Genomic DNA, 12670 nt, shown 5'->3' with positions numbered 1-12670 from the left:
AAAAGTCACTTTCTGTACCCTTCTTCCCTTTCAGGATGCCTCAAAATTAATTGCTACTAGCTTAATTTGACAGGGTTAATCCAGTCCTGGGTTACCTTGCAGCTCTGATTTCCTGAATTACTCTATTTTAGGACCTAACCTGTGGGTAACCTAGGCCTAATGCAACCCTTTCTTGGGTAAAGCTAGAGCTGGGGTGATCTTGCATGTATATTTCTATCCTATAATTTGTGCTTTTGTATTTGGTGCCTGTTCACACAATAAGCTAACTGACGAATAGAAGCAATCTACATTATACATGCATTTTTTTAACCTGTATCGCTAGAGGCAATCTTTGCATTTGTCCTTAGGAGCCTGCAACCAACTTTTAAAAATTACTACTACTTATCACCATACACAAAAAAAAAAAAAAGACAGTCCCTGCTCAAAGAGCTTACAATCTAGATAAGGCAGGTAAAACAATTAGGGTAAGGGAATAAAGAGGTGAGGATAAAAGAACAGGGCAAGTGAGTAGTTCAGGAGTTTAAAAAAAAAGCAGTGGTAAAGAGGTGGGCCTTAGGTTTGGACTTGAAAACGGCCAAAGCCGGGGCTGGACGTAGAGGATCGGGTAGTGGGGGGTGCTAGACCCAATCGAAATAGCCTCTCTCCCTGGATACAATCAAGCAGTTTGCTCAATAGTGGGGGTGCTCAAGCACCTACAGAGAGAGCTGGCATATTACTTGTACACAAAACATACGACACCACTACCTCCGGCTCCTACCCCTTGGGTCGGGCTGCTTCGCGCGTTGACGTCACCTTCTTGTGCGTGCTGGAGATGTACGAAATTGCGTCACTTCCGTCAAAGCCTGGGATTATCGTACAGCCGCCTCGTTCTGATTCCTCTTTTCCTCTACACCGCCATCATGGGTCGTATGCACGCTCCGGGGTAAGTGGGCTATGGTGTCCCGACATTGGGCTGAAAGTTCGGGGTGGTGAGGTGAGGAGTCTAGAAAGAGAGCAGAGGAGTTATTGGGCGCTGTGTTGATTTCTTTGACAGTGGTGGGTACCCTTTGCTAGATTATAAGTGAACCCTAGAGAAGATGGGCGCGGGACGGCCTGGTAAGCGTGGTTCTGTGCAGAAGTGTTGACGTGGGGTGAGGTTAGGGAGTGAACGCCAAGGTTGTGGATGAAGAAGAGGCCGGCACTGTATTGCTTTGAATATGGAGGGAATAGCTATTGTTGCCTCTAGGGTGACCTTTCTGCAGCGATGGATGAGCGGTGCTTGTTACTTTTCTGCCTGGATTAATTCCTTTATTAGTGAGCGGTGCTGCCACCATCCTTTTTACATCCTGCCAGGAGTGAGCTGCAGGATCAAAAATAGGAATGTGAGTTGTAATTTAGCCTGTGAAAACTGTTTTTATCACCCACATCTCGCAATGGGTATATAGTGGAGTGGAGGAGTGGCCTAGTGACCAGAGCACCGGTCTTGCAATCCAGAGGTGGCCGGTTCAAATCCCACTGCTGCCCCTTGTGATCTGGGGCAAGTCACCCTCCCTTGCCATAGATACAAACTTAGATTGTGAGCCCTACTACTACTACTACTTAGCATTTCTATAGCGCTGCCAGGGTTACGCAGCGCTGTACAAGTTTAAACATGGGGAAGGACAGTCCCTGCTCAAGAGAGCTTACAATCTAAAGGTAAAAACTATGTATTCAGTGTAGGTATCAGGAATGGGAAGGTGGTTAGGCGCCAAAAGCAAGGGAGAAGAGATGGGCCTTGAGTAAGGACTTGAAAATGGGCAGGGAGGGCGCATGGCGTATGGGCTCAGGAAGTCTGTTCCAGGCATAAGGTGATGCGAGGCAGAAGGGGCGGAGTCTGGAGTTAGCGGTGGTGGAGAAGGGTACAGAAAGGAGTGATTTGTCCTGAGAGCGGAAGTTACAGGTGGGAACATACGGGGAGAGGAGGGTAGAGAGGTAATGGGGGGGCTGCAGATTGAGTGCACTTGAAGGTCAATAGGAGAAGCTTGAACTGTAAACGGTAGCGGATTGGGAGCCATTGAAGCGACTTGAGGAGAGGGGTGATATGAGAGTATCGGTTCACGCGGTAGATAAGACGTGCGGCGGAATTTTGGACAGATTGAAGGGGGATAGGTGGCTAAGCGGGAGGCCAGCGAGGAGAAGGTTGCAGTAGTCAAGACGAGAGGTAACGAGCGAGTGGACGAGGGTTCGGGTGGTCTGTTCAGAGAGGAATGGGCGAATTTTGCTAATATTATAGAGGAAGAAGCGACAGGTCTTAGCTGTCTGCTGGATATGGGCAGAGAAGGAGAGGGAGGAGTCAAAAATGACTCAGAGATTGCGGGCTGAAGAGACGGGGAGGATGAGGGCGTTGTCAACAGAGACAGAAAGTGGGGGAAGAGGAGAAGAGGGTTTGGGTGGAAAGACAAGGAGCTCAGTCTTTGCCATGTTCAGTTTCAGATGCCGGTTGGACATCCAGGCAGCGATGTCTGAAAGTTAGGCCGAAACTTTGGCCTGGGTTTCAGCTGTGATGTCGGGAGTGGAGAGGTAAAGCTGGGTGTCATCAGCATAAAGATGGTACTGGAAACCATGTGATGAGATCAACGAGCCCAGGGAAGAGGTGTATATCGAGAAAAGAAGCGGTCCAAGGACAGATCCTTGAGGGACCCCAACAGAGAGCGGGACGGGGGTGGAAGAAGAGCCATTAGAAAATACTCTGAAGGTGCGTTGGGAAAGATACGAGGAGAACCAGGAGAGGACGGAGCGCTGGAACCCAAATGAGTGTGTCAAGAAGTAAATTATGATTGACGGTGTCAATGGCGGCAGATAGGTCGAGGAGGATGAGGATGGAATAGTGACCTTTGGATTTGGCAAGGAACAGGTCATTGCAGACTTTAGAGAGTGCTGTTTCTGTTGAGTGTAGTGGGACAGAGAAATATCCAGTGTACTTGAATGTAACTCACCTTGAGCTACTACTGAAAAAGGTGTGAGCAAAATGGAAATAAAAAAAAATAGTACTTACAGAAAGGTAATAAAGTGACGCACTTGCATATTGTGAGATGAGACCCAAACAGCTGCCCATGCTGATTATGTGACATTGTTTTGATAGACTTTTATATTATTGCATCTGCTTCTTGGATTGTCAGTGCTTTCTGTGGTGCCCCCCCCCCCCCCCCCGTCTTATAATTTAGCAAATCAATTTTCCTGCTGGTATAAGTAAACTATAAGTTTATTTACTTATAAGTGCTGATAGGGAAGAAGCCGGAAATTGCAGGCTGGTAAGCCTCACTTCGATTATTGGAAAAGTAATGGAAACAATGCTGAAGGAAAGGATAGTGAATTTCCTAGAAGCAAATAAGTTGCAAGATCTGAGACAACATGGTTTCACCAAAGGGAAATCGTGCCAAACGAATCTCATTGAATTCTTTGACTGGGTGACCGGAGAATTAAATCAAGGACGTGCTATGGACATAATCTACTTAGATTTCAGCAAAGCTTTTGACACAGTTCCCCACAGGAGGCTCTTGAATAAACTAGACAGGCTAAAGATAGGACCCGAAGTGGTGAACTGGATTAGGAACTGGTTAACGGGCATATGCCAGTGGGTGGTGGTAAATGGAGTTCGCTCGGAGGAGGGAAAGGTGAGTAGTGGAGTGCCTCAGGGATCGGTGCTGGGGCCGATTCTGTTCAATATATTTGTGAGTGACATTGCCGAAGGGTTACAAGGTAAAGTTTGCCTTTTTGCAGATGACACCAAGATTTGCAACAGAGTGGACACCCCGGAGGGAGTGGAAAACATGAAAAAAGATCTGCGGAAGCTAGAAGAATCGTCTAATGTTTGGCAATTAAAATTCAAAGCGAAGAAATGCAAAGTGATGCATTTAGGGAGTAGAAATCCAAGGGAGACATATGTGTTAGGCGGGTAGAGTCTGATAGGTACGGACGGGGAGAGGGATCTTGGGATGATAGTATCTGAGGACCTGAAGGCGACAAAACAGTGTGACAAAGCGTTGGCTGTAGCTAGAAGATTGCTAGGCTGTATAGAGAGAGGTGTGACCAGCAGAAGAAAAGAGGTTTTAATACCCCTGTATAACACGTTGGTGAGGCCCCACCTGGAGTATTGTGTTCAGTTTTGGAGGCTGTATCTTGCGAAGGATGTTTAAAAAATGGAAGTGGTGCAAAGAAAAGCTACGAGAATGGTATGGGATTTGCGTTACAAGACGTATGAGAAGACACTTGGAGGCATATTTTCAAAGCACTTAGCCTTCCAAAGTTCCATAGAATCCTATGGAACTTTGGAAGGCTAAGTCCTTTGAAAATATGCCTCTTGTTGACCTGAACATGTATACCCTGGAGGAAAGGAGAAACAGGTGATATGATACAGACGTTCAAATATTTGAAAGGTATTAATCTGCAAACGAACCTTTTCCGGAGAGGGGAAGGCGGTAGAACGAGAGGGCATGAAATGAAATGAAGGGGGGCAGACTCAAGAAAAATGTCAGGAAGTATTTCTTCACGGAGAGAGTGGTGGATGCTTGGAATGCCCTCCCGCGGGAGGTGGTGGAAATGAAAATGGTAATGGAATTCAAACATGCGTGGGATAAACATAAAGGAATCCTGTTCAGAAGGAATGGATCCTCAGGAGCTTAGCCGAGATTGGGTGGCAGAGCCAGTGGTGGGAGGCGGGGCTGGTGGTTGGGAGGCGGGGAAATGCTGGGCAGACTTATATGGTCTGTGCCAGAGCTGGTGGTGGGAGGCGGGGCTGGTGGTTGGGAGGCGGGGATAGTGCTGGACAGACTTGTACAGTCTGTTCCCTGAAGAGGACAGGTACAAATCAAGGTAGGGTATACACAAAAAGTAGCACATATGAGTTTATCTTGTTGGGCAGACTGGATGGACCGTGCAGGTCTTTTTTTCCTGCCGTCATTTACTATGCTACTATGTATCAGGCTAGCTGGTTGTTTTACTTCCTACTACAGCAAACATAAAGAAAGCAGGCTTTTTAAAAGTTGCATGGCAAAATATTAGTACAAAATCATTGATGAAATAACTTCATGTCAGTCATGACTATATATCTCAGTGCTCACTATTTTTGTAAATGTTGTAGAATAATGTCACTTGTCTATTTTATCTGCCAACAGAAAGGGCCTGTCCCAGTCAGCTTTGCCTTACAGACGTAGTGTGCCTACAGTAAGTAACTGAAATATCTTTTTGTAATGTGTATATGCTTTAAAATCAAGGTTGCGTATTAACCAGTTATATCAGTTTCAAATTTCTTCAGCTGTTGTAATATTTGGTGGATTGTCATACACATTTTTATTTACAGTGGCTGAAGCTCACTTCTGATGATGTCAAGGAACAGATTTACAAGCTGGCAAAGAAGGGTCTGACTCCCTCACAGATTGGTAAGTTTATTTGGGACCTTAGTGTTTGTTTGTATTGTCCTTGCTGACAGTTAACCCATTTTACAACAAATATAGTCTATAAATATAGCAAACAATGGTTTATCAGATTGAGAAGTAAATGCACAAGGTGTGTGTTTGCTGTAGCATAGCTTTCTCTTTTATGCTCATGCCTGTTCATGTTTGGTTTTAGTCAAGGGATGTGACACAGTTGTCAAATTTTGTCAGTTGGGAAGGGAAAGTTTTCTTTTGCTTTCTTTAAAGTGGGTTAACTGCATTTATTACTCCTGGTTGTGATTTTGGTAATAGGAATGTTTTTTTTACAATAGATGTCATGTTTTTGCATTTGATTTGGATTGTAGATTTAATTATTTAACCTTTCCAAATTTGAGCTCAAGATGAGTTAAAATTTAGGTGCTGTAGTTATTTCCCTACTCTGGTTTTAGGTCATAACCTGGCTGGACTTGGTGTATCATTTCTCTACACCTCTTTGGAATCACATAGTTTTATTGGCTGCAGTCATGAGGTTATGGCCATAAAAAGTTTGATAAGCACTGGCTTAAGAGTTTATCGTACTTGAGGAAAGAAAGTGAAGTGATTCCCATGGTCACAAGGAACATCAGTGGAAAATCTGGATTTGAACCCTCACTTCACTGGTTCTCAATCTGCTGCTTTTTTAGGCTACTCTTTCATTCTCATCTGAGGGTTATCTGTATGTTAAGACATGTCTGAGTGTTCTGAGAGTGTCTGTGGACTCATTACAGAACACCTCCTAGGCCTCTGATTCTACATTCTTTCAGTTACTGACAGTGGTGGCCCAACCTGAGTAAAAGAACAATGGTGCTTGTGCTTTGAGACCCATAATACTTTGATGGTGAGACCTAGGCTGCAGATGTTGATTCAGGATGTGGCTCTATATATAAAGTGTATGCAGTAGCAACAGGTTCCCACTATCACAATACATTATTTTTATTTTTTTGTTTAATAAATGGGAAACTCCATCCTTCAGAAACCATTCATCCCCAAGTCAAAACTAGTAATTGTAATAGGCATTTATTTACACTGATGTTCTTAAAATGGGCATGTGCAAAGTAATGCACATACGAGAAAAATAATCCTATTAATGCTAGGTTCTGTGTTAGGAGTCACCGCCTAGGAAAAAGATCTAGAGTCGGTGGACAATATGTTGAAATCTGAGGTGGTGGAGAAAAAATGCTGGGTAATGCTTTTATATAAATGATGCAACTGCACCTTGAATATTTTGTGCTGTTCTGGTTGCCTTATCTGAAAAAAGCTATAGCGGAACTAGAAAAGGTTAAAAAAAATGGTAGGGAGGAGTGACATAGCTCCCCTATGGACAACAGCTAAAGAGGTTAGGGCTCTACAGTTTGGAGAAGAGACATCAAAGAGGCAATATAATCCTGAGTGGGTAAATAGGGAATGGTTGTTTACCCTTTCAAATACTTCTAAGACTAGAGGATACTTTATGAAAGTGAATAGGTAGTGCTTTTTAAAACTAATTGGTGAAAGCATTTTTTTTTCTCACAGTGCACAATTAGTGGATTTTTGGGTTTAAAAAGTATTTAGGAAAGCTCCTGGAGGAAAGGTCCCTAAACATTATTTGCCAGGTACACTTGTAAAAATGACTTCTTATTCCTGGGTTTAAGGGGTGAGGTTTTTTTTTTTTTGGGGTGGGGTGGGGGGGGGGGGGGGAGTACCTGTGACGTCCTGCCCAATCACTTGTAACCTGGACTGACAAAAACCTAGGATGTTTTTGTTTGTATCTTTTTTTTTTTCTGACCCAGTGTGGCAGTTCTAATATTATAAAATGTTTTGTAAAAGTGTTGTAAGTTGTCTTACAGATCCTTTTCTTTATGTAAATTTCATTCATGTCAAATAGTGGTTTATGTAGTAATTTTATTCAGCGCCCAAATAAGGCTTGCAGTTCCACACAATAACTGTTGGGGATGTTCTCTGCATTTGCCCTTGTAGTTACTGTAGAAGAAAACCCTTTGCCGCACAGTAAATGCAGTGACAGATAATAGTCAATAAGTGCATCTGTGCCATGCTTGATAAATTGTTTTAAATGTAGGAAAACAAATGTAAATGAGGTCGTTAGCTGTTCCCTCCCGATGCTCAGAGAAACAGCACACAAAAAGCCCTGCCCTGATGCTGGAAACCTACCTCTAGCTCCAAGGTCGCATTGAGTAAGAGAGGATTTCTCATGATGTTCTTTGATTTGAGGATTTTATTTGAAAGAGGAAAGAAGCCCGAGCAAGCCTCTTAGTGCTGGTGGTGAGGAACAAATGTGTTTGAGTCTGAGCAAAACAAAGTGAAGAGCCTGTTTTAAAAGCTTTTCAATTTTTTTCATTTGAAAAGCTTAATTGAGCAGCAGAAGAACAGCACTGATATGTGCTTCCACTTTGCTCGGACTCCCACACATAGGTGCATAGGGAGAGGAATGGCAATGTAGTAAACTTAAAGCGAATCGTAGAAAACTTTTCTTCATTCAACGTGTAATTACTCTGGAATTCGTTGTCAGAGAATGTGGTAAAGGCTGCTAGCTTAGCGAAGTTTTAAAAAGGTTTGGATGGCTTCCTAAAGGAAAAGTCCATAGACCATTATTAAATGGACTTAGGGAAAATCCACTATTTCTGGGATAAGCAGTATAGAATGTTTTGTACTTTTTTGGGATCTTGCCAGGTATCTGTGACCTGGATTGGCCACTGTTGGAAACAGGATGCTGGGCTTGATGGTCCTTTGGTCTTTCCCAGTATGGCAATACTTATGTAAAAAAGAAGAGCAGACCCATGTGATAAGAGTAAAACAAAATTTCCATAGTGTCTCACAGATCAATCCAGAGTAGTGCTGTCCAATTCATGATTCGAATCGATTCTTCGATTCGTTTTGGAAAAAAATTGGGAGTCCCAATTCGGGGTTTTCCCACGTCCCACCCTCTGACCCGCTGTCACCCAAGCCGCTGTCGCTGGTTCCCTCTAGGGCCGGCGGAACCCGGTAAGCATGGCAGGGGGGGGACGCCGACCTCTGAAGGGCGCCACAAGCCATGCTTACCGACGCCTGGGCGGCTCACCTGCAGGCAGCTCTCTGATCCCATCTGCCCACCCTCAGCTCCCCAACAACCTTCCTTTTGTTCCTGCTGTCCTGGGGTGGTGGGGTTTAAAGCTTTTATTTTACCTCATCGCAGTGGAGTCAGTGAAACCAGTAGGCTCGTCTCTAGCCTTCCCTTCCCTCTGTGTCCTGCCTTCCTCTGATGTAATTTCCTCTTTCCACGAGGGAGAGAAGAGAGTTGCTGGACATGGATGGATGGAGGGGAGGGCAGGGGAGAGAGGAGAGTTGCTGGACATGGATGGAGGGGAGGGCAGGGGAGAGAGGAGAGTTGCTGGACATGGATGGATGGAGGGCAGGGGAGAGAGGAGAATCGCTGGACAAAGAGGGGAGGGGAGGATAAGGGCAGAGGAGAATCGCTGGACATGGAGGACAGAGAAGAGAGGAGAAATGTTGGACAGGGAGGGGAGACAGAGGAAGGAGATGCATATGAATGGAGGAGAGGGGAGGGAGGAGAAATGCTTGGCATGGATGGAGGGGGAGGGAAGAGAGAGGCAGTGAGATGAACATGAATGTAGCAAATCTAAAGCTGTTTCAGTTGGATAGGCAATGCCTTAAAAGGTGGAGGAGAATATCACTAAAACAGCTTCACAAATGATCTTAGCTGGTAGAAACAGCAATTATAAACTCTGTAGTTTGTGGCCATTTTTCTTCAATGTTCTTCAATTGCTGCTGCCTGTTTTGTTTTGTTTTTACACTTTGTGATATAATATTTGCATGTGGACCTCACTATTTAAATCTAGTTAAATGAAATTGAATCGAAAAACCAATTTTTTGAAAGAATTGAATCGTACCGAATCGAAAATGTTTTAGCTGAATCGGACAGCAGTAATCCAGAGACTTGTGGGTTGTGTCCCTCTACCAGCAGGTGGAGATATAGTAAACGTCTGAAGTTCTCTCTATGTGGTCATGTTCAGCCACCTTAACTTCAGTAACTTCAGTATTCTCTCTGTCATAGCAGGTGAATGGTCATAACCATGCAGCTCTGGATTGATTGGCTCCTGGCCTGATCCCCTAGGTCTAGTCAAGCTGCTGGGGTGTGAGGTGTCCCAGTCCTGGGACTTGGGTGCACACCTGGTGGTGCCAGGGCCCTCCCTTCCTCCCCTTTCACCCCCTCCTCTCTGCCTGACCAAGGTTTGTGGTTCTCACTCTCCTGACTTTAAAAAGAGTCTGAGGTTTCTTTTGCTCCGTCATCCTCTCCTGCCTTTAAAAAAAAAAAAGCCATTTGATCCCTGTTGACCCCCCCCCCCCCCCCCAAAAAAAAAAAACAAAAAAAAAACCTCAGACTGATTTGTTGGTTTGCAGTACCGGCTGAGGGGTGTGAGGACTGACTTGGCATGTGAGGGAGTGAGTAGTCATTACCCTACCTGCGCCGGTGGGGGAGAGCAAAAGCGGCTCCTGGTGTGGGAGCCTGCTTCTTTTTCCTCTGCCGAAGCTCCACTGTACAGCCCGACTCCGTGGAGCGTTGTGCTCCTTCCTGGCTCGTTTTGGCGGACACAGGGCAGCTATTTTCTTTCCTGCTGCGCCACATGGAAAGGCTGAAGTACTGGCGCTCCCTTGGGGTCTGATTTGCCTGCAATTCTGTGTGCAGGCTTTTCAGAAGATGACCTGGGGAACTGGGGTGGATCGCTCCCAATTTCTTCTTATTTTGTATTTAAGAACTTCTGAGAAGGAGGCGTGGGGCAGTTTGCAGACTCCTGTGGGAGTCCTTGGGTCTCCCACAGCTTACCAAGGGTGAGGTCGGAGGCCCAGTAGACCCATGCGGCTGTTCTGTGGCAGCGAGAGCCTTAAGCTGCAGCTTGGAAAGTACTGACTATCTGAAAGTCTTCTGGTGGACATTCCTGTCCCTGGCTAGGTGATTATGGTTTGGGTGCACCCTTTTATAGTTGCACTAAGAATATTTCTGGACCCTCCTCAAGAAGGTTCAAGGTGTGTGTACATTAATGGAGGGGGGAGAAAGGGATCAGGATTAGGGACCCTACTCTAGGTTTTTCACTATTTTCCTTTTTCCTTTCTCAGAGCAGTACAGATGGGGTTTACTTAGTCAGGCTTAGGGCTGTTGACTCCTCCATGTTTCTGTGAGAAATGTTACATTTTGAAGCTAGTGCACTCCTCTCAGGGGTTCTTCCATGTTAATCCCGCACACTCTGTGCTGCCCTGGTGGCATTTGCTCTGTGTGCACTGTTTACATCAAATTAGTTTTATTCAGGAAGGTGGCTGGCCTTTCTGCCTGAAGGTTACAGGTTCAAGGCTGGTTTATCCATCCTATTATTTTTTATTGGACATAACTTAATACATTTCTTGATTAGCTTTCGAAGGTTGCCCTTCTTCCTCAGATCGGAAATAAGCAAATGTGCTAGCTGACAGTGTATATAAGTGAAAACATTCAAGCATTACTATGACAGTCTGACAGGGTGGGAGGAGGGGGGTGGGTAGGAAGTATGCATGGGGACATCAAAGCATATCATTGATATTCTAACAGGATGGGTGTGGATAGGTGAGGGGAGGGTGATCAACAGAGACATACAGCTTTATGGTTTATAATGGGCTAGGAACCCCAGATCCTTGTTAAGTCCTTTCTGTTGGGTGTTAAAATATTCAATCATTCTGACTTCAAAGGTCTTACGTTCTTGTATGGTTTTAAAGTTACCTTTCAGGATTCTCACTGTGAAGTCACTGGTACAGTGTCCTGGTCCTGTAAAATGTTGACCAACAGGCATGGGAACCCTGCTGGCACCAGTATTGTTCATATGATGTCTATGTAAATTGAATCTTGTCTTAAGCATCTGGCCTGTTTCTCCAATATAGCATCCTTCGTTACATTTTTTACACTGAATGATATATACCACATTGGAAGATGAGCAAGTGAAAGATCCCTTTATGTTGAATATCTTTCCTTTGTGGATGACTTTGGGGTCCTGTGAAATATTTTGGCATAGTTTGCAACTGGATAAATTACAGGGAAGTATGCCCTTCTGTTCCTTTTCAGTCTGTGATGGAAGTTTACTTCTGATTAGCTTGTGTTTTAAATTGGATGGCTGTCGGAAGGCCAGTACTGGTGGGGATGGGAATATCTCTTTCAGTAATTCATCCTCCTGGAGTATAGGTTGTAGATCTCTTATGATTTTCCTCAGTTTTTCCAGCTCTGGATTGTATGTCACTACAAGCGGGATTCTGTCTGTGGATTTTTTTCTTTTTGTACTGTAGCAGATTCTCCCTGGGTGTTTTGAGGGAAGAGGCAATATTCTTGGAGATTATTTTGGGGTTGTAGCCCTTCTGTTTGAAGGATTCAGTCAGGCTTTTAAGGTGTCTGTCTCTGTCCCCTGGGTCAGAGCAGATACGGTGGTATCTTGTGGCTTGGCTCTAAATGATGGATCTTTTTGTATGTGAAGGATGGAAGCTGGAGTTGTGGAGGTAGCTGCATCTGTCTGTGGTTTTCTTGTATATAGATGTTTGTATACAGCCATCACTGATTGAGACCGTGGTGTCCAAAAAATTGACTTTTTCTGGGGAGTAGTCAATTTTGAATCTGATTGTAGGATGGTATGTATTGAATGCAGAATAAAATTGTTTGTTTCTTCACCCTCCGTCCAAATCATAAAAATGTCATCGATGTACCGGTAGTATTTTAGAGGTTTGGTCTGGTGTATCATCTTATTTTCTTTTCCATGTTTTATTTTGTTTGATTTCTATTGATAACCTTAAGAGTGGACTAACACGGCTACCACACTCCATCCTATTAGAAACTGTGGACTCAGCTATGTTTCCAATCTCTATATATAAAAGGCACAACCAACGTTCTAAATGAAGCCTCCAGCCGGAAGTGTGAAGGGGGAGAGATATCCGGTTTCCCCATGAATGTCTGCCCCGCTCTCGCTCTCTCTGTAATACAAACAGTGAAGGAAAACACAGCAAAGCATGAAATCAAATCGCTTTCTCTGTAACAGTGAAGGACTCGGAGGGGGGAGGGGAGAGAGGGCAGAAGCCCTCACTATCTCTATAACACAAACACAGCAGGAAACTTAACACTGAAGGACTGGACTCCGAGGGGGGAGGGGACAGAGAGCACAGGGGAAGGGAGAGAGGGCAGGGACACACACACTCCCACATGCACACAGAAGAAAAGCTTGCTAGCCCCCGTTTAATTTGCA

At 44.6% G+C, this 12670-nt stretch overlaps 1 protein-coding gene across 1 annotated transcript in view; it reads left to right on the top strand.

Annotated features, from left to right (window-relative positions):
• Positions 1 to 858: 858 nt before the first annotated feature.
• The window catches only part of RPS13 (ribosomal protein S13), a 30123-nt gene continuing 18311 nt past the window's right edge, over positions 859 to 12670 (top strand). The window contains exons 1-3 of the mRNA XM_030199508.1: positions 859 to 922; positions 5133 to 5181; positions 5318 to 5396. Of these exons, the coding sequence (XP_030055368.1) occupies positions 900 to 922; positions 5133 to 5181; positions 5318 to 5396 (151 nt within the window). The 5' untranslated portion in view covers positions 859 to 899. The remainder of the gene's footprint in view (positions 923 to 5132; positions 5182 to 5317; positions 5397 to 12670) is intronic.

Source organism: Microcaecilia unicolor, chromosome 4 (genome assembly GCF_901765095.1).
Source record: "Microcaecilia unicolor chromosome 4, aMicUni1.1, whole genome shotgun sequence".
NCBI classification, from domain to species: domain Eukaryota; kingdom Metazoa; phylum Chordata; class Amphibia; order Gymnophiona; family Siphonopidae; genus Microcaecilia; species Microcaecilia unicolor.
The sequence above is the reverse complement of the archived record's forward strand: the minus strand, read 5'-3'. Positions and strand labels throughout refer to the sequence as shown.